Below are 23612 nucleotides of genomic sequence, written 5' to 3'. Positions count from 1 at the left end.
CATGAAAACGCACACTAAGAAGAGATTTTTCGAAATTCCCCCACGAGGGGAGACAGAGAGCATTAAGTCTTAACCTGAAGAACGGCTTCTACTGTACTATTTTAGATGCGATTTTTTGTTTTTAATTATGTTTAGTCTTGATTGAGTACTTAGGGATATTAAATTGATAACATTTCAGACATTGTTATAAATATTTTTTATATACAGTGGAGTCCGCATAAGTTGACACCCAGCTAACTCAACACCATCGGTTAAGTAGTCAGTTTCTGTGGTCCCGGCTGACTTACATAGGCATTAATGTTAAAAAAACTCCAGTTTACTCGACACCGTTTAACTCGTCACCACTGGTTAAGTCGACATACTTTTGCTGTCCCACACTCTGATAAGTCATCACCCCCCTCCTGAAAAAATAAATTCACTCTGCACATGTGGTGAGAACTCATTTTTTTTTTCAGGGGGGAGTCAATTTATTTATTAATATATAATTAATATATTTAATAATATAATAATACATTATTATTATTATTAATATATATACATATTAATAAAAATGCCTTAACATTTTATGTATTTTTATGTATAAAATAATAACAGATAAACAAAAAGAAAATATACAGTCTACATCAACGTCAAACCAGAATCCAATTTTGCATTTTCTCGCATTAGAGGCATTAGGAATCCTTAGACATTACTTGCCAATGACTGACAATTGCGAAGATGATGTTTTCAAGGCATTCATGATCGTTGAAAAAGAAAGTTGAGACAGTTAAGTGCTCAAAACAAACAACACTAAACGAATTTTTCAGTTTTTCATCTACAGAGTAATTGTAAATGGAGGACACAATGTATTGTAAACCTATACTACTGTATAATACACTACTGTATTTTCCTAATTGTAGTTTTGTGGTTTTATTTCCAACTTCGCTTTAGTCGTCACATCAGATAACTCGACACATTTCCACTCCCCTTGGGGTGTCAACTTATGCGGAGTCAACTGTATTTCAATTTTTTAACCAAATGTTCGAATCGTTTTAAATTCAAATTTGTTATTGCATATTGGTTTGATTATAGAATGATCGGAAACGTTCCAGAAAATTTATCAAATTAAAAACAGTTTGTTTGATTCTCAGCGGTAGGTGTTAAATAACAATTACTATGGTTGTTGAAATATTGAATGTAAATACGATTTGCTTGCAAAATCCGCACGAGTGAAGCCACGAATAACAGCTAGTATAATATAAAAGATTATCACATATATATTATATATAACTGTATATCAAATAAAAAAGTTACAAAAACATATTAAAAATTAAGGTAAAAATTAAGAATTTTATTTGATTGGATTATTAAAAAAAGAAAATAAATTTTAGCCACGTCAAATACATCAAAGATCCACAGCAAGTCCTCAGTTAACATTGTTTTGTTATAGCATTATTGAGACATAATACATAATATCATTTACAATTATTGTTGCTGAATTTTCTTTTATAAACAATAAAATTTATTCTACAAGATGGATAATTAATGCCAGAGGCTGCAAACATGGTCTAATTAGATTATAATTAACTAAATTATATCTTGCTTATATGATTTAGCCTACGGTAAAATTGGTTCATTATACACTATTTCACTTAATGTCACAGTTTCCAAGAACCCATCAATGACGTTGCTGTATATTTATTTTATAAATTTTAAAACTAATTAATACAGATTTACAACAAGATTTATTTTGGCAAATTCAAAAGACATTTTATTCCAATTTTTAAGTGTGCGTGAAAATTTTTTCATATTTATTTGTATTTAGTATTTGATTAGATCTGTTATACAATGACCATTTTGTATTTTTATGCAACAGATTATTATATTGGCTTTATCCAAAGCAAAAAGAAATTGTTTTAATATAAATAGTCTAATAATAATTAAGGACTAAATTTTAGACACAGTAAACTTTTAATACAGAATTTCATTAAAAATTCACTTAACTGCTAGTGTTTTCTTATAGAACTCGCTTAAAATTTATGACCAGAGAAGTCAGTAACAGACAGAAATTTCTCATTTATCTTCAAAACTTAAAATGATTAAACTTTTCCAATTTAAAACTGTGAAGACTAGAATCCAAATCTCATAACACTGACAACACAGATATACATAATGTACACATTATTTGCACTTGTTATTTTACTTTATATTATATAAAAACTGCTACAATCCATGTTAAAAACTTTTCTATTGGTTTTATACAGAAACTTAAACACATTAAGCTTTATTGGTTCAGTAGACTATTGAATCTAAATTTCCATGTAAAATCAATGTCTATTGGATCACAAAAATAAGTTAAACTTAAATATCATCTATCTAATTCATTATTATTAATTTTTAATAAATTAACATTAAAATTTACTTTTAAATATGAAAACTTTAATGTCCTTAAGTGTTAAATTTTTTTTTTTTTATTAAAAATACAGAACTGATGCAGATAACATTGTTTTTTGAAGTTATTTTTAATAGGAATAGATGTTTGTATAGTGAATTAATTTATAAATGTACTGGACAAAAAATAATCCTGTTTTGGTTGGATTACAAAACTCTGGGAAGTGTGTTAAGATTGGAGACAAGTAGATATAGTCCTATGGCGCTCGTCATAAAAAGATGTCTAAAGTTGATAATTAAGCTAAGAGACAGTGGTGGTATTACATTCAGTCTTTTATATCAATTATATAAGAATTCTATACAGAAACCATCAAAAAATAACTGGGTTTCGCTAATTTCAAAAATGTTAAACGGTTTTGGCTGCTCGATTGAACCATTTATACTCTCGTCGGATCTTGAAGAAGTACATCAACAACTTATTTGAAATGTTCTTGATATCTCTCATTCACGAGACATAGAAGATACTTGTTTAAGAATATCTCAAAACAGTTATAGTCCGATATTATTATTTCCAAGTAATAATAGTTATATATTCTCGAATTTGCCTTTTAGAATGAAGAGACTTTTTATTCAACTCTGACTTAATTCTAAGTTTCTAATGATTGATAATAAATTGTACACTTATGAGAATAATTCATGTCCAAGATGATGTATGTCTTTTTCCAAATTTCATTTGATTTGTAAATGTGAAAAACGCCTAGAGTTAAGGCAAAAATACAATCTTATCGGATTAAATGAATGTGATTCGGTAGAAGCGATGTATAAAATACTTCATCAGGCAACTTAGTTATATAAATTGCAAATAAATAGATATGTTATAAAGTTTTTTGATACTTAATTGTTCTTGTAATATTCATTATGCTACTTGTAAGTAGATTAACTCCCCTTGTAACAGGCTGAGGCCTATACTAATAAATTTGATTTGATTTGACGAAAAATAATCTGTACATCACAAGTACATCATGTTTATTATCAAAATTGTTATTTACATTTATTATTTTCTGTTTAAAGTTTTAATATTAGCTATTTTCTCACTTCTCTTTTGTATTCTCTTAACATTGTAGTTAACTTAAACTAAGTTTCTAATCTTAGAAACTTTTCTGTTAAATTTTATTATTTATACATTACTTTAAAATGATAGCAATTTAATTATTAATAAATTATTATTTATATAAAAATAAAATACTGTATTTTTATGCATATAAGCAGCAGATAATTTGTATTAAAAAAACTCCTCAAAAAGGGATACAAATTATGCAATGAAATGAGTTATATGTAAATGTGAATTGCATGTAAATATGTAAATATGAAATTGCAATCATAAGCTTGAATTTATGAAATAATTGTTGCTCCATAGTCATGTGGTATATGGTGGGTGCAAAGGTTATGCAAAGATTTTATTTTCATTCTAGCAGTTTTATGTGAGGTATGTGCCATTATATGAGTTATGAAAACAAAAATATAGTATATGAAGCTATAATACATTAATAATTCTAATCTATTTTAAAAGATGGTTTTTATCTAGAGCAGTGTTGTCCAACTGAAATTGTTTACTGGGCCAAAACCAAAAATAAAAATACACTCTGGGCCACAAATATTTATTTACAACAAAACATATACAATTACACAGTATTTTGTATGTATTTTAATGTGAAACTTGCTTTTCAATTTTTTCACTTAATTTTTTAATGTCAAGAGGTATTTTTGATATCGTACAACATAACTGGTTTTTTTAAATTTTTATTGGTCAATCTATTACAACTTTTACATTTAACAATCTTCAATTTTGAGAAAAAAAAAATTCACAAAGATAGGTGATTCCCATTGCAGCTGTAATGCTCATCACATTTTTTTGCATTAGGGAATGTACTGTACCATTACATTCCCTAATCATTACAGATGTATTTTGTATAAAACTGAACTTTTTTACTGGCCTCAAACATATATTTCAATTCAGATGTATGGAGGTCTATTAAATCTATCTGCAAATTTGTTGGAGCTTGTTCCACAACAATGTCAAATGGACATAAGAAAATATTAAATATATTCTCAAATTTTTAAATATGAAAATCTTTTTTGAAATTCTCTTAGTAAATTAGTAATTTCTTGAGCATATTTAGAAAAATGTTTTTTGTCACTATTAAATTTATGTAATTTTGGACGATGAATTGTAGTTTTTGATTTTAATTGACTTTCATAAAGTTTGAGTTTTTCTATGAATAGTTCTATATTTTGATAACAGTCTGAGATCAATTTGTTTTCACCTTGAAGCTGCTTATTAAGTTTGTTTAATTTCATTGTGATATTAGTAAGGAAACATAAATCAAAAACCACTGTCCATCATATAATTTAGGAACATTCTAGTCCTTTTCATTTATAAAAATTCAAATTTCTTCTCTCAATTTCCAAAATTTTTTTAAACATTTTCTACCACTTAATTAGCAGAGATAGCTTAACTGAATAACTTTATTAAAAATGGCAGCCAGGTCAAACAAAAGAAAACCAGTAACTAATGGTCATCCAATTTTGAAATGACCTACAGAACATAACCGTTACATGAAGCGCCCCTTGGTGGCTGACTATAATCAAATAACTTGCACATTAGAACATAATTAAACCTGATAACAATCTAAACATGGAATGATTTAAAATTTTAAATCTATATGCACATGTAAATGTGTAATTCTAATTGAAATTTTATTAGGCTTATTTCCAAAGAATTTAAAAAAAAACAATAAAATTTCTGATCATTTATTGGAAACACAGAAGACCATTGTAACTTAAAAATGTGTCTATTGTTTGGCATTTATTACACATATAGGGTAAATTTAAGGAAAAATAATTTCATTATACCAAAACACCAATTTAAAAATATTTGTTGTTGTAAACATACTGATTAAATACATATATATATGTATGTATTTAATCTGTATATATATATATATATATTATATTATATTATATTATATTATATGTAATACATTTGAAGCTTTGTTAAAAAGTATTTAATACTGTTTTAATTTCTGATTGTACATGATAAGGTGTTATACATCATAGTAATGTATTTAACTATATATGTGATATTTCATTGTAATAAAAATCTATATACGGTAATTACTGTTTTAAAAGGGCCGCACAAAAACATCAAGTGGACCGCGGGCTGGACATCGCTGATCTAGAGTAATTAACAATGATTTTGTCAAGACAATAGCATCAATCTTAGAAGACTGCTCCAAACTAAGTTTTCATTATATAGACATGTGATTGTGGATGAAAACATTGAAACATATATAATCAATGAAAGGCAATTACAAGTTCTATCTAATAACATACATGTTGTCAAATAAGGCATTCTACTTTTGTATTGCTAATCTACAAATTATAACAATTAAAATACATTTATATATCATTCCAATAAAAGTTATTTATAATATTCTATTGGCTTTCATAAATAAATATCATATATATCAGTAAAATTCTTTAATGGTGTATTAGTTTGATCATTCTAATAAAAACCAAAGAAACTCAATAAAAATTGTTATTAGTTTCTATTAGTTTAAACATTCCATTTATTGGTTTTAATTGATTCTTTACATCCCAGTAAAAAGCAACTTATTTGAATGTTCTATTGGTTTTTATTGATTCCTATTTTTTAAACAAGGTAGTTTGATAATAAACAACAGCAAAGATTAAGTTAGAAATTACAATAGATGAAAATTAGGTTAAAAAACATGTTAAGAATTGAGTTATATTAATAATATTCATCAATTAGTAATATTAATAAAAGTTTTTTCAACAGGGTTGGTTGTTCTATATACTGTATATAATTAAAAAAGATTTTTTTTATGAGAAAAATCCTTCAAGCTAATTACTCAATCTCTACCAAATTCCGAGGATTAAAATGATATTAAAATTCTCAACAACAAATTTTTATTCAGATTAAAACTTTAAAATGCAATTTCAAAATGCATTTTGCCTTAAAACACATTGAAGCCTCTTCAGTGAAAAGTATGTTAAATACTATGATCTTAAAATTTTCTAGTCCTTAGAAGTTGGTACAGATTGAATAGTTTAGCTTGAGAAGGATTTTTCTTGTAAAAATCTTTTTTAATTACATAAATTTATCAATTGTTGAAAACTAACTAAAAAATTTTTAAAGATTAATAAATTAATTTAAAAATTTTTTAATTATTACCAGAAAAAACAATAATATTAAATAACACTAGTATAAAAAATTTTAATTCACAATCACTTTTCAAAAAAACTTCAATATATTGAAGTCATCAGGGTATTTAATACATTTGGTACAGAGACTTCATGACTGAAAATTTGGCATTAGTTCAAACAGCTGAAAACTTGGCAATTGAATCTATCATAAAATGATTCAAGGTCATCAGTACAATTGTTATAAAATCTGGTGACTTGCATTCTATATTTGGCAACTAGGAAACTATTTCAGTTTCCTTTGTCTTTTAGTCATTTAAGGTCAAGATCACTACCATGGTCTTAAAAGACTGAAGTTTAAGTTCATAATTAAGTTTTGTATATAAGATGTTTCAAATTATTAATTAACCAAACATTTTTCTTGTTCATTTTTCAGATTACTTATTTCTATTCAAGGATCCACAATGTAATACTTGAGACAAATTATATGTCAATTAAGTATTACGTAAAACTGAGAACATTTTCAGTGTAAATAACTCAAAATTTTAAAAATTACAAATTATTTACTTTTTTCTCTAATAAAATGACCTTTTTGTCATCCATTTTCTAAAAGCATCAATAAAACATTTTAAAATTTCTTTTTAAGCTGTGTAAAATCAATCTAGAAATGACAATGTTTTATCAAAATAAAATAAATGATATTCTTTTCAACATTTTATCATTATTAATAGATTATTGATTTTAAATATGTAAACAGTATCAAAATACATTTTTTGCACATATCTGCATTATGGATTATTAATAAACTTATATTTTTATGTAAAATATATATATATATTATATATATATACACATATACACTATATAAAAATAAAAATATAACATTTAATGTATTAATAATCTTACAAACCAAAATGTTTCAGAAAATTATTTGATAAATAAAAGATTTTTTTACTTATACCCGGTATTTATAATTCAGCAATTAAGAGCCAGTCAGATGGTTGGCGCAGTAGATTGAAGACACCATCCTACCACTCTGAAAAACCAGAGATCAAATCTGGGCAAGCAATCCTAGGAATTTTTCAGAGGCATTCTGTCTCAGATATATTGGGCTCTCTCTCTCTCTCTCTCATTACCTGACCACCACCAGTCATGGGTTTGACCAAACTCACAATGGATATGATTAAAAGATTTAGTTTCAAAAGAGAAGGAGAAATCAAAAAAAAAAAAACAAAATCCAGCCATTAAAGACTACAGAATTAATTTTTTACTTGCTATAATTTCATATATACCCTGCAGAAAATTGCTATAACAGAAATAAAATCTATGCATAACCCACCCCATTGTATATCTCAGACTTCTGCAGTAGCCAAAGCATGACAATTACTGATATGTAGTTTAGAAGATACATTTCTAACATTGAATTGTTGCTTTTCTATTTAATTTCATTGTAATTGTTCTACACTTCATATAATTATAAAATGTATAAAACAAAAATATAGAATACCGAGAGAAACCTCCTAAACTTCATGTGTATGATACAAAGGTCTATTGAGAAACATTTTATCATCATATTTAATTTGTTTTATTTATCATTTAATAATAATTATAATTATAAATGTTAAAATAAATTCAAAAAATTAAAACAAAAAATAATTTTAATAAAACAACTTCTTCACAAAATCACTGGGAAGAATAATCAACACATTAGAACCTTTTTTTATCCCAGTAAGAATAAATTTTAGTTAAAACTAATGTTTTTGATCATATTTATGATCAAAAACGTTTTAATATGGATAATATCTAATGACACAAATTCAAGAGTCAATCCCTCAGCTTTTATTCAATGTAGAGAATTCTAAGCTAGGTTCAGAGACCAGTGATTCTCAATCTATTTTAATACAGAGAACCATAAAAACTATATCACCTACTGAGGCACCTCTACCAGATCATATCCCATTTCCAAAGTTGAGTTACAAGTTTCTGATACTTTAACCTTATACATATATATATCATTAGAAGATATAAAAGTAAATAAAAAATAAACAAAATACTAGCAATTACTGGTCATACTTGTATATTAATTACACAGTTTAAAAAAGAGCAAACAAATCAAAATTTTAATATTATCATCCTTACTTTCAATTCTGTTAACAAAGTAAATGAAATTAATACTATTGTGTGCAAAACAAAACAAAACAAAACATTGTGCAGTCCAAGCTAAGGCTACCATTTTGAATACATATAATTATTTTTAGTTATAAAAATTAACTTTATGGCAATGACAAGAACAATGAATTTATAGCTTATTAGAATGACACATTAGCTTTGTAGCTTATCAGAATGACAGTTTGAAAACATATGACATAATAATGTCAAATGCCTTCAAACTGTCAAAGTTCCCTGAAATGACATTATATAGATAAGGGATAATTGCCAGAAATTTACCAGCTTTCAAGATAAAAATTCAAACAGAAGTGTCTAATAATATCAAAGAAAGCATAGATTAAACTTGAAGAAAATGAATGGGAAAGGATAAAAGTAAGATATACATATACTATATGTCTTTGGTGGTTTTAGGAAAAACTGCAATGGCAAAAAAATATGTCTGTCAAATGAAGAATTTTTCACATTTTCCAAAGGCTAATTAGTGACTTTAGACAAAGAAAAAGCTGTTTGATGAGTTCATAATTGCAACTTAAAATTGATATAACTTACCACATTACATAACCTATATAAGCTTTTTCAAATTGCCTTTTAAATACAGATAACCCATACAAAATTACAGTCATAATTTAAAAATATGTTTTATAAAAGGAATTCACTAATTTACAAATAACAGTTTCTAAGTTAGTGAGCTTACATAAAGCTGATTTTTGAGTTATTAATTTAAGACATTGGAGTTTTCTCTATTATATAAATAATATATTATTACTTTAACTTTTTACTATTCAACTTATATTATTAATTTATTTATTAGAAACAAATTACTAACCTCCAATCTTCTGCATCTTTCAACCAGTAAAGATGATTATTCCAAAAAACTAATTTAGCTGAATTTGTGTTTTCATTTGCTTGTGCTGATTGGGCAACTCTTAGTGCTTCTGCTTGAGTTTCTATTACTGCTGGTCTTTCCATTTCCATTGCTTCCCATTGATTACGATTCTAATAAATCATTTGTAGTCAATATTAATAAAACTGAAATTAAGAACTATTTTATTTTAAATAATCAAATTTAAAATTAAATTTTATATCTTTATAATTTTTTTTTTTTATAATGAACAAAACAAGCAAATCATTCTTAATATTTTAATAAAATTGCAAATTAAATTTAATAAACTACAACAAACTAATATTGTGCATACTAATTTTCAGTTTTAAGTTCAAAAATGCAAGAATGTATATTAAAATAATGTTAAAAATGCAAATAAATTTTAGATAAATAATTCGAGAAAAATGCTTTATTTTGAAAATAAAAAATTTGTTTTTGTTATTTTGGCTAAATTTTACAATTAAGATGATTGTGTGATGTAATGGCCTAACATAAATCATAAAAATATAATGATATTTCAGTGAAACACTTCTGGATTTACTCTTCCTTAACTAAACATAAAATTCTAATGTTTACTGAAATAAACATTAACAAAAAATCTCTGAAATGTTATATTAAAAATTATAAGCAATACTAAAATACAACAACAAAAAATGCACATTGTAATATTCTTTATATTTACAAATTCTCAAACAAACAACGTTTTAAATGATAATCAAATAAGTTTTAATTAAAGTAGTTAAAAATTAAAGTAGAATTTTAAAAAATGAATTATACAACTAATAAAAAATTATTTTAAAGTTTAGTTTCATAACAATCAATTTACAATATTCTTCATCTGTTTCTTCAATACTAAATCATAAAAACAAAGCCTAAGCTATACTCATTTACACTTTAATAGAAAATATCTATTTAAAATATGATTTAACTTGAATTTAAGATTTCTCTCCAATTAATTTGCACAAACTTATTAGATTTTAAAAGTCAAATCTTATATATATATGTATATAATTAATAAAATCTTACCATTGTCTTTTTTAAACCAAGCCAGCATGAAATACTAATAAAATATTATTAAATTATTTTATCTAAAATATTTTAAATATTTACATGTTTAAAAATACTTTATTTGAGGTAGTTATCAGACAAACAGAAATTAAAGTCCAATTATTGAAGTTACAAATATTAAACAAAAATATTGAAGATTATTTAAATAGGTCAACTTACAAGTCTACAAGTTAAAAGACTATTTATTATACAGTAGTAATTACTAATACAATTCATTTATAATTTAATTATACATTACTATAGCAACATATACAGTCAAACCTGTTTTTATGCGGTGGATAGGGACCACATAAAAAAAAAAAAAAATTCGCACGGAACTTCACGAGTGGCTATAAAAAATAGTTTTCGCAACACAATTAAAAAAAATATATTTTTTTTATGCGGCCAATAGGGACTGCATAGAAAAAGTCTCACATAGAAAATAACTCAAAACCGTACGAAATAGAATTTATTGACAACAGATGTCAGCACTTGACTGCATCGTCTCGTCTATCGTCTGTTTTACATATTTTTGTCCAGGTGGTGTTTTGTTGACTTAAAAAATAAATTATTTCATTTTTCACATATTCATGCAATAATATCACTATAATAAGTTCATTTATGCTGTAATAAGTTTATTTAGCTATAATAAGTCAACGTGAGACATGACAAATCCCACGAGACTAGTCGCCAACTATACCGCACAAAAAAAAAGACCGCATAAAAACAGGTTTGACTGTAAGTTAAACAATTTTTAAAAATCAATTTTCTCTGTTTTTATTGCAATAAATGATTGAATAATCTTGAAAAAATAAGCTAAGATGCATCACAATATTGGCTTTACTGGAATTTAATATAAATGAGTGATTTTATATGCAAAATATTTTCAGGTGTTTTCAAAAATTTCCTTAAGAATGACTGAAAAATTGGCAAGAATGGATTCAAAATGTTTTTATTCTAATTCAATTTATTTATATTTTTGTGTTATATTCTAATAAAGCAACACTAAATGTGTTCTTTGTGAATATAATCTGAATAGTTGCTGAAGAATGCACTTCAAATATTAAGAAAATGTTTCATATAAATTTTATTCACATAATAGGTATACTAAAATTTGATCGAAAAAAAAATTTTTCAAAATAATACAGTATATTCTAATATTTAATGGAAATTTAAAAGTTTCATTATTAAAATTATAAAATTACATTATATATAATTACTGTCAAAATCAATATGTCAAGGAAATAAAATAAAGTGGTAAGTAATTTGAATATAAAATTTGTTTCAGTGTCATAGAAATTGCTAATAAAACTATTTTATATTAGACACCGTAATTATTAGTACTGTTCTCATTTCTGTGAGGTCCTTCAGTGTCCAGACAAGCCTTAACACTCCTTTAATTTTATAAAGTAATTTTTTAATTGAATTGTTCATAACCTATCATGATAACAGGAACATTGTTTGTTCCTGTGACAGTCTCTACAGAGAATGTATAAGAATTTGAATTTAACAAATAACAGTCAATGAGAAGTAGAAATCATCTAACTTAAAACAATAAGGATTCTACTAAGATCAACAAACTACAGTAGAGAGTCGTTAATCCAAATCAATTGGGGACTGGGTTGTTCAGATTAGTGATTTGTTCGGATAACCGATTATGTACGAAAAAATATATTAACCTGTCCGATGTTCAAATTTTTCTCCGTTGCGTGTCGCTTCATGTTGAATTTTCGTCGATTTTAAACCTAACAAAAATTTTTATAATAATAATTGAGGCTATTGTATCGTTAAAGATTATTTCTTTATTTTGTACAAACAAAATAAATATATTGAAAAATATAAAAACATGAAAATTATACTTTAGAAGTAAATCTAGTATCAAAAACGTTCGATTCAGCATGACACAGTCTGACTGAAAATCGTTCGGATAACTGGTGATTCGGATAACAGGGGTTCAGATTAACGACTCTCTACTGTACTCCAATTCAGATCAAATTTAGCATTGAATTAATTGTCAACATCAGCCTTTTCCCACAGTCTGAGAAGGTCTTGTAGTGCTCTGCCACTATTTTTTTTATGTACTTTTTTTTTATTTTTTTATTTTTTTTTTTTCCGCGTATCGGGACCGATCCGGCTTGAGAGCCGTACATTGTCGCGTTATATTTTTTTTGTAAAATATATTGTCACGTCATTTTTGTAAAAATTTTCCGTTGTCGCGTACCCCCGTTTGTGGCAACCTCACGTGACTGACCAAAAGCCCCGGATGGCGAAGGAGTATAAAAGGGTGGGTCTAACGTGTAGGTGGACTTTTGTTTGCTTCCTGGGACATAGAAGGTAAGCGGGGAAAGACGGATAGTGGCTAGACTGAAGTAGAAAGATAATCCGTGTGCATCCACAAAGCGAGCCAACTGATAACGTAACCAAGGGGACTGTAAGAACTACAATAAGGAGGCCAATATATTAGTGTGTATATTAAGCCGATCTGTTGTAAGGTTTTCGTTCAATACAAGTGATATTCAACGTATTTAAGCCAGTCCAGCATGTACTCACCAGTGTTACAGATTGTATATATCCGGTTAGAATAAGCGTTTTTTTTTTGTTATTTGTAATTAATATACTAGCGTTTTTGAATTTTATAAGTTTTCTTTTGTATATATTTGTAAACTTTAGTAAATTCCTTCCTAGTACTCACGTGTCAATTCTTGTACACCCCTTAAAATTCCTCACCCATTGTGAGACCGTTCCTCACCGGTAACCTACTCACTACATTGGCGTCCGCGACAGGATTGGGTTTTCCAATCCAGGGGGAGGAATATTTGTGTAAAGGGTCTAAGAATATAGTTTTGGTTTGTGTTAACTCTGAAGGAAGTGGTTACAGTTGTTGGTTTAGTTAAGTGTTATCCTTTTATAATGGAGGAGCAAGTGATAAGTGGCTCCATACAAAATGGAGGGGTAGAAACCACAAGTGTGCCAATTGTAACGGGATTCATGGGGATGATCCCATGTTTCTCGAATACCCCTGGTGACGTATTAGATGTAAGCAGATTTTTCAAGACCGTGGAAAACGTATCGAACCTGGCTAACTGGGAAGAATCGGTGAGAGTGACTGTAGTACAGGCGAGACTTAAAGGTGAGCCATTGTCTGTTTTTTTTTACCTCAGAGAACAAGGGGTTGATAGTTATGCGGATCTAAAAGAAGCTCTGGTGAAGTGTTTTAGCCGGAAGGAGTGCGAGCAAGACTTCTTTAACCTCATACTAAAGGTAGCTCAGAAACATGGGGAGCGTGTCTGTGAATATGGGATCCGAGTAAAATCGTTGTTCTCAAAGGCAGTAACTCGGAATCCGAATTTGAGAATGCTGAAAGACAATTCCGTGAAGGAGTCATTCGTAAGGGGGTTAGTGCCTGAGATTAGGAGATCGGTGATGCAAAATTGCCCGAAAACGTTGGACGAAGCTATTGAATTATCCGAGAAGGAAGAGGAAATAGAAGCAGCCTGTGGGAGAAAGGCCCAGGTTAGTGAAGTTTTTATAAATGTCGATCAGGAGGGTTACCAACCTAGGAAAGACCCGAGGATGGATGAACTGGAACTCCAAATTAAGAAATTGAGTGAGTCAGTGAAATCCATGTGTGAAATAGTTAATGAGTGTAGAAGGGAGAAGGGGAGTAGGATGGAGAGAAGAAAGTGCTATTCGTGTGGGGCTGAGGGTCATTTGGCAAGATATTGTGATAAGAGAAATTTAAACTAGGTAACGGTCGTGAGAAGGGTCAGGCCAGCGACCGTTATGTTATGCTAACACTGACCGGAAGTCTTAACCTTACAAGGCGGGGGTTGCCAATTATTATTGTGGAAATTATGGGGCGAAAATTAGAAGGTCTGATTGATACAGGGGCAGAGAGGACTGTGTTAAAAAGGGAATTGGTGGAGTGGATCAAATCGAACCAACAAAATTGCATCGTGGAGCGTGAATCACTGATAAGTGGCATGTCGGGTGCTATTATACGTAGTAAAGAATCTGTTAGTGTAAAGTTGGACCCTCAGAAGGAACAAATTGAGGTTCCTAGTGTAAAAATTCCCGCAAACATCAGTGGCTCGTATGACCTAATAATAGGGATGGACATCATCAGTCAAAACCCCCATGTTCTGACCTTAGTGAAACCTATCGTCGAATTTAAAAAAGGGGGGAGAAACAAAGATTTTAACATTAGCATTAATGAGAGTATCACAACTACGGACACCATTTGGAAAGTTGACCACTTAAACAAAGAAATTAGAGAAAAGGTATTCACCATCCTTGATAGACATTCGGAAGTTATAGCGAAGTCTATCTTAGACATCTTTGGGATGAGGAATTACATACATTGTGTAAGACTGACGTCGGACCAGCCTCTTAACACAAAACAATACCGCATACCGTATAGCTACCTACCGGCTTTAAAGAAGAAGTTGGGTGAGCTCATTGAAGCGGGAATATGTGAGGAGAGTTCGTCGGCTTGGAACTCTCCTTTACACGTTGTCCCGAAAGAATCAGGGGAGATTCGGCTAACTTTAGACTTAAGGAAAATTAATGAAATCACCGAGTCCCAGAGCTTTCCTATGGCGCATATCGATGACATTTTGGCCCAGCTTGAAGGGAATAGGTTTTTTTCAGTTTTGGATTTAAAGGCTGGGTATTTTCAAGTCCCTTTAGACCCGTCGGTAAGGCATATTTTCGCCTTTACTACTCCTTGGGGAAAGTTCCAATTGCGTAGGATGCCCCAAGGGGGTAAGAACAGTGGGCGGTTCTTTCAGTACATCATGACTAAAATTCTAGCTCGTTACATAGGTAATAGCTGCTACGTCTTTCAAGACGATATTGTCTTGTTTTCGAAAACCCTGGACGAGCATCTGCATCTTTTGGAGCAGGTCATAAAAATTTTGGGAGATGAAGGGCTGAAACTAAACCCTAGTAAGTGCCAAATCCTAGCCCCCGAACTGAAGTACTTAGGCCATATCATTAATAGTAGAGGAATAACTCCCGACCCTAGTAACATTTGTGCAATAGAGGGTATCAAGTCTCCTCGGAATGTTAAGGAAGTTAGGAGCTTTTTGGGGATGGTGGGGTTTTTTAGAAATTTCATTCCCGAATTTTCTGAGATAGCGTCTCCCCTTACTGAACTGACAAAAAAGGGAAGGAGATTCCATTGGAATAACCATTGCCAAACAAGTTTTATGAAGTTAAAATCGGCCATATCGAAGCCACCAGTATTAGCGCACCCTGACTTTTGTAAAGATTTTTATCTGCACGCTGATGCTTCTGACCAGGCTGCAGCTGCTGTGTTGGAGCAAGAGGAAGATGATGGTCTAGTCCCAATCGGTTTTTTTTAGCAAAAAGTTTCAAGGTGCCGAGCGGAATTATTCCACGATTGAGAAGGAATGTCTAGCCATCCTGCTCGCATTAAGGCATTTTAAACACCTTATCCTAGGTAAGAAGACCGTGATATTTTCCGACCACAAGCCCTTAATCTTTATGAGTAATATACAGAATGGCAGCCGGCGCCTGACTAGGTGGGTCATGGAGCTGGCCGATTATGATGTCGAGGTGAAACACATTAAGGGAACCGATAACAAGGTGGCTGATTACATTTCTAGAAGTGAGGTGGGGGTTAATCACTTTAAAATTGGGTCTTCCAAAAAGGGGATACCTAGTAGGGAGGACTTAGTAGACTCGCAGGATAAGGACACTGTTTTCGGACCCATAAAAAGAGACCTGATTCAGGGAGGGAATCTATGGGAAACTTTAGTGGGTACACAATAGTCAGCGGTTACTTATACAAAACCTTCTACTGGAAGGCCCATAATGACCAGATTAATAGGTTGTGTGTAGGGGAGTCCATAGCAAGAGAATTAGTGCAAGCGATTCATGAGGATGCTTTGTCTGGGCACTGGGGGGTGGCTAAAACTTTAAGAGGAGTAGAGAGAACGTATTTTGTACGGGATGTAAGGCGTGTAGTTGAGGAGGTGGTAAAGAATTGTGGGGTTTGCCAGAGGTACAACATTCATAGGGGGAAGGCTCCTATTCAGGTTAATGAGGAGTCTAAGGTGCCGTTCCAAAAAATAGCTGTAGATATAATTGGCCCCATTAACCCTTCTAAGAGAGGTAATCAGTTCATCCTCATGGTTGTTGATATTTGCACCCGTTTCATTGAGGCTCACCCATTAAAGGATCAAACCGCATGGTCTGTCAGTAATGTGGTGTTCGATGAGATCGTTTGTAGATACGGGGTGCCGGAGGTCATGTTATCGGACCGGGGAACCAACTTTGTATCCTCTCTGTTTGCCGACTGTTGCAGGTGGCTGGGAATACATAGAAACATAATGACAGCGTATCGTCCATGTGCAAATGGTGTTTGCGAACGCGCTAACAAGTCTATAATAGAGACTATCTCGAAAGCCTACTACGATAGTAATGTTGAGTGGGATGACTTAATACCTGTGGCTTGTTTCTCTTACAACAACTCGTACCACTCCGCAGTAAATGACTCACCTGCCTTTCTCCTGTTTGGAACTGACCCACGTACACCTAGTAGTAATGACACTCCGCATCAGGGGAATATTGACGAGCGGAAGTCATTCATCCTCACCAAATTGAAGGCAATTAGAGAGTCGGCGGAAAACCAAGCTAGGATCAGGCAAAGGAAAAATCGTGATTATGTAAATAAAGGAAGAAAATTAGACAATTTTAAGGAAAGGGATAAGGTGTGGTTGCGACATAAGGGAGTGAAGAAAAATAAATTTGCTCCAAATTATATGGGCCCCTTTCGCATAATTAAAAGGTTGAATCCTACCACTTACAGGATCGAAGGATGCAATAGGAAGGACAGTGACACTGTTCACGTTGACAGGTTAAAACCTTGCTATGGTTGGGAGGAACCTAGAAGGAAAAAGAGGAAGAAGCCAAGGGCTAGAAAGTTAATTGAAGGTGACCCGGAAGAGGAAGATGATGGTTGGGACATGCGCATGATCGATAGGCACGTAAGAAAGGAGGTTTCCAGAGGCCCCATAGAGGAGGGAGGAGGTGACGTGACCCCTGTTAAGAACCATTACAACTTACGTGGAAGGAGAGTTGATTACCAGAAATTACATTCTGGGTATTAATTTTATAAGGGGAGGTATGTAGTGCTCTGCCACTATTTTTTTTATGTACTTTTTTTTTATTTTTTTATTTTTTTTTTTTCCGCGTATCGGGACCGATCCGGCTTGGGAGCCGTACATTGTCGCGTTATATTTTTTTTGTAAAATATATTGTCACGTCATTTTTGTAAAAATTTTCCGTTGTCGCGTACCCCCGTTTGTGGCAACCTCACGTGACTGACCAAAAGCCCCGGATGGCGAAGGAGTATAAAAGGGTGGGTCTAACGTGTAGGTGGACTTTTGTTTGCTTCCTGGGACATAGAAGGTAAGCGGGGAAAGACGGATAGTGGCTAGACTGAAGTAGAAAGATAATCCGTGTGCATCCACAAAGCGAGCCAACTGATAACGTAACCAAGGGGACTGTAAGAACTACAATAAGGAGGCCAATATATTAGTGTGTATATTAAGCCGATCTGTTGTAAGGTTTTCGTTCAATACAAGTGATATTCAACGTATTTAAGCCAGTCCAGCATGTACTCACCAGTGTTACAGATTGTATATATCCGGTTAGAATAAGTGTTTTTTTTTGTTATTTGTAATTAATATACTAGCGTTTTTGAATTTTATAAGTTTTCTTTTGTATATATTTGTAAACTTTAGTAAATTCCTTCCTAGTACTCCCGTGTCAATTCTTGTACGGCCCTTAAAATTCCTCACCGGTAACCTACTCACTACAGTCTCTAATTCCACCTAGAAACAGTTGAACTAATAGTGTCATGAAAGAAGTATTTGAAACTATTTGAAAAGTATTTAAAAGACCCAATGTATAAAAACCTATAACCCAAAAACATTTTGCATAATTACAGGAAGCAAACAACCCTTTTGTTCAGTTTTCCTGTCCAGTCCACTGTATTCTCCATTTGCCATCAAACTTCATCAGAGACATGTGTATATTTTTTGGCAGCCTGTCTTCAAGTCCCTCCCCATACTTCAGTATTTGTTGCTTCTGATACCTCAAGCTTTCTCTCCTTCAGAAAAATGACTGGTACTCTCTCCTTTTGAACTTCACTAGGATCAGGAAAAGTATCCAAGAACTTTTGTGCATAATTGTACTATTCAAATGATCAGATTCTGTAAAAATGTCTCTTTCTCAATAAATGGTCTTTCTAAAAATAATGAGTCATCCTTCATCCCAAATGCACTCATCAAGATATGTGACCATTTTCTCACTCATGCTGTTACGTTACAGTCCCTTTCAATCCAAAAATCAAAAATTCTAAAAACTAACTTTTGTTTAAATATCTGACTGTGATTAAGATCATGTGACACCACATTTTAATATTATAATATGTTGTAACTGTTTCTATGCTATAAGACTAATTGTTCACTGATGTATGCTGAATGAACTAAATAATTGATACTTAACATTCTCTAAAATAAATGGTCTTAAGTTTTTTACATAAATGTTATTTAATTACACCTAAATTACTTAATTTTAGTTTTAATAAACTTCCTTCTTTAATTTTATACCAAAAGTGGATGTAAGTTAATTTGCATTACTATTGAAAAAATATATATATGTATATATTTTCAATATATTTTTATTATAGAACAGTTCTTTCAAAAAAATTTTATACATCAGTATAATTGTACTTGGATATACTTCTAGTAGATTTGTAATTAACCTATGAATCTTACAGAATGGCAAATATTTACTACTACTTACAGAAAATGGTATATGAATATTTATCACTATTACTAGTATGTAGAGAACATTTATGGAAAATATATTGAGACTATTAAATTAAAGATCTTTCATTGTATTAACATGTTTGCAATGTTGTGTATCACAGATGGCAATTTGTTTCTTTCATATCAGCCCCCATGCTCCACTAGTGGATCACCACCACAGTAAAATTCATTGTTGCTTAACTTGGCTGCATTTTTATATTAGGAGTTTGTCTTTGGTATATAGCCATAAATAACATACATCTATTATTGTTTAGCATATCTGAAGCACAAGCACTTTTTTTGATGATACAAATTATGTACAAAAGTATACTTGAAGTGTAACAGATGCATTTATATTGATTTTTAAAAAAAATAAAATTTATCATTATTTTTTAGTATAGAAAAACAATTGTACTAACTAGGTACCCATTTAAAAAATATATATACACACAGTAATACCTCGACTTACGCTACCCCAACTTACGCGATTTTCAAATCTCGTCAATTCGTCTTTTGTTTGAGCACCACGCAACTCTTGATTACTCACTCCACACACAATTGTTCAGCTTACATGTTCGGACATGTCACGCGGAATCAACGCATAGCTACAATTTATTTTGTGTTATTTATTTCTGTGTTTGTTATATCTATGGACACTTGAGAGACTCTACTATGTCTTCCAAACAAAGTAGAACTGATTCTTCTGCATCAAACAAGAAAAGAAAAACTTTATCTTTGGAATGTAAAGTTAACATTATTAAAGACTTCGATACAAAAATGAAAATTTGTGAATTGGCAAAGAAGTTTGATCTACCGGAATCGACGGTCAGAACAATTATAAAGATAAAGAAAAAATTCTCGAAGCTGTGAAAACTTGACAGAAGGTCTCAGTTCAATTGAAAAGGGGTTACAAATTTTAGAAAATATAGACTCCAACGAAGAGCGCATTTCTTCTACAAAACGAGAAATAAAAAAATTATTAGCATGCTACGAGGAAATTTTGCAGGAGAAAAAAATCTTTGAGCTGTCAGACGAATTTGTTAGATTTTACGAAGCCTTCTACATCAAAATAACTTCGGTTTACATTTTAATAATATAATTTGTTATACATACTGTATGTATTATCTAAGATTTTATTAAACATTTTTTTCTAAATTATTGTTTTCTTTAGTCTCTAGCCCCAATTAAAATTAATTTGAATGTATTTATATGCGAAATTATAGCCCGACTTATGCGAATTCGACTTATGCGGTTATCGCTCAGTCCCACCTATCGCGTAAGTTTGTATATTAATTAAAAATAAAACAATACATAAATGATAACATAATCAACAACCAAATCTAATTTTTCTGTCATAATGGTTAGCTGAAAGATGAGGACCAAATCACCTAACATTATTAAAATATTATAGCTTAAAACATAGCTTAAAAAATTTTGCATACAAATATACTTGAAGCGTGCAATGCCATATTATTGTAAATGCCAAAACACAAACTTTCCAGGAGAGGTAAAAAAAACACTTTCTAGTGAATGTATTCATTTCAATTTTACAATAAAATAGTAAAAAACTCACTAAGTTACAAATTCTCTGAAATATCAAAATGATGTAAATATAAGCTGTAATGTTTTAAGTGCCAAAAGTCACGTGACTTGCACTTTTGCATTTTAAACATTATGGCTTCACATAAATTCAACTTCAAAATATAGCCACTTAGTGCCAATATCACCACAAAATTTTTTTGCAGCAGAAAACATCGCATTTGGAATTCAATTCATCAATAAAATGTATTTAGAGAAAAATGGTATTTACAATGTTACGGTATTGCATGCTTTGCTTAAATAATTTTTGTTACAAATAATGGAAATATATCTATTTTTAGTTTGAGCCACACATAGTAAACAACAGGTAAAATGGTAAAATTTAAAAAGTAATAATAATAAACTGTTTTGTACCACATGTGGATGAAAAAAAAGAGATCTATTATAATTGAATTCTTTATAAATATCATCATAGTGTTCTAAAACAAATTTTAAATGCACAGCATCTGACAAATAGCATTTTCAAGGAAAATCCAAAAGAAATTTTTATATAACAAACATATTAAAATCAATAAAAGTTTTAAAATTTCAAAATGATAAACTGTTATTAAGTTGGGAATTAAATAATATAATTTGATAATATATATATATATATAATGCAAATTATTTAATAAGTTAATCAGTAATACTTTTATAAAAATTTAGTTTCTGTAAAAATGAACATAATATTTCAATATTATGTAGAATATACAACTGGAGATAAACAGTAAATTTCTAAACATATCTATAAAATTAATTAAATTAATTAGATAATATAACTTATTTATAAGTTAATTAATTACAACATTATAACAACTTGTAATATAATTATAAATTGTCACAAACCTTTTTTACCAGTATTGAACTAAAAAAGTAAAAAAGGTTTTGTTTGTGACAGTTCATTTCTCACTCCAGTATTTTTGATTAGAAGACTGTTATTTAATATAATTATAATAATAATTATTATTATTTATTTATTATTATAATAACTTAAATAAATATTAATTCTATGCTTTAAATTAAATTATTGTGTTTAAATCATTGTTTAGCACAGTAATAAGCAACCTTTTCTCAATGCAGTCCTGCAAGTTAACTTCATAGACTTCCAGCAGGCTACATGCAGTTTATCTTAGAGTTGCAGGCTTTTAGCCTGCTGAGTATCAACACACTTCATAACCTCCAGTAAACTAGGTACTGAAATAATATAATATATGCTAATAATATGCTGACTAGTAATATACAGTTTATTCTTTTCACTGATATAATTTAAATGTTCTTTGTTACAAATATCAGCTTAGTTAAGGGTACATAATGGAACAAGAACAAAAACCAAGTAAATAGAATTAGGACTTTGCAGGAGCAGGTTGTTCAGGACTGGTTTAGCCAAATAATTTTGTTAATTTAAAGAACAATATGTGAAAAATTTATTCATGAAAAAATAAAACATGAATTAAATTCTATCATCTATAAACATTCAATATGAAAAAATAATTTTTTAAAAATATTTTGATAGGTGAAGTACCAGTATAAATTATGAGAAAACGCAGTATATAAGTGTATGTGCTGTATATGATATAGATGGTCTGTTCAAAAAGTTTCAGAACTTAATTTTCTTTATTTTTTGGACATATCTACAACCTAGTTGTCATTGTCTCCTTCAAAGTACTCTCCTCCTTTATCAATACACTGCTTCCAGTGGTGCTTCCATTTCTGGAAGCACATCTGGTAAGCATTTTTCAAAGTTCATTCATAGGGGCTCATTTTCTTGATGTCTTCAAGCATCTGAAATCAACATCCTTTCAAAGTTGATTTCAGCATAAGGAATAGGAAAAAGTCTGCAGAACTAAGGTCAGTTGAGTAGATGAGTGGGGAAGCACAGGTGTTCCTGTTTTAGCCAAGAAGTCATAAATCAACAGAGATGAATGCATTGGCACATTGTCATGATGCAAAATCCGTATGCTTTTTCCAGAGTTCAGGCCTTTTCTTTCTCTTAGATGCCTTAGCACTTCCAGATACTAGCTCTGATTCACCACTTGTCCATCTGGTAAGAATGCAAGATGCACAATGACTTCATACAACAAAAAATGTTAGCATGACTTTCACCTTTAACCTGACCTATCACACTTTCTTTGGCCATGGCAACATTTTCCCAACTCGCTATAACAACTGTCTTTTCATTTTACATTGTGTCCATATATGCAAGTTTCATTGCTGATAATGATTCTTTTCATGAAGGTTTCATCCTCAATGGGATGATCCAAAAGATCTGACAGATGGCAACTCAAGTGTCTCATCAGTTGTGACACAAACTTTGCACTAATACAATTCATCTGCAATTTTTCCTTGAGAATGTTATGGCATGATCCTATCAAGATCATGCCACAACAAATAGGAATCAATAGAAATTTTCCCAAACTGTCAAGTGACAATTAGAACACAACTTCAAAAATTTGTGCATTGTGAGCATTGTCAGATAATATCGATGGTTGCCCCTCCCA

At 30.4% G+C, this 23612-nt stretch overlaps 1 protein-coding gene across 1 annotated transcript in view; it reads right to left on the bottom strand.

Moving 5' to 3' along the window:
• The window catches only part of LOC136981058 (uncharacterized), a 55910-nt gene that overhangs the window by 13663 nt on the left and 18635 nt on the right, over positions 1–23612 (bottom strand). Inside the window, exons 4-5 of the mRNA XM_067277336.1 lie at positions 10673–10706; positions 9590–9759 (exon numbers count right to left, since the gene is read on the bottom strand). Of these exons, the coding sequence (XP_067133437.1) occupies positions 9590–9759; positions 10673–10706 (204 nt within the window). The remainder of the gene's footprint in view (positions 1–9589; positions 9760–10672; positions 10707–23612) is intronic.

The sequence above is a fragment of the Centruroides vittatus genome, unplaced genomic scaffold, assembly GCF_030686945.1.
Source record: "Centruroides vittatus isolate TY-2023 unplaced genomic scaffold, ASM3068694v2 contig_742, whole genome shotgun sequence".
Classification (NCBI taxonomy): Eukaryota; Metazoa; Arthropoda; class Arachnida; order Scorpiones; family Buthidae; genus Centruroides; species Centruroides vittatus.
Note: the sequence above shows the minus strand (reverse complement) of the source record. Positions and strands in the feature narration are given on the sequence as shown.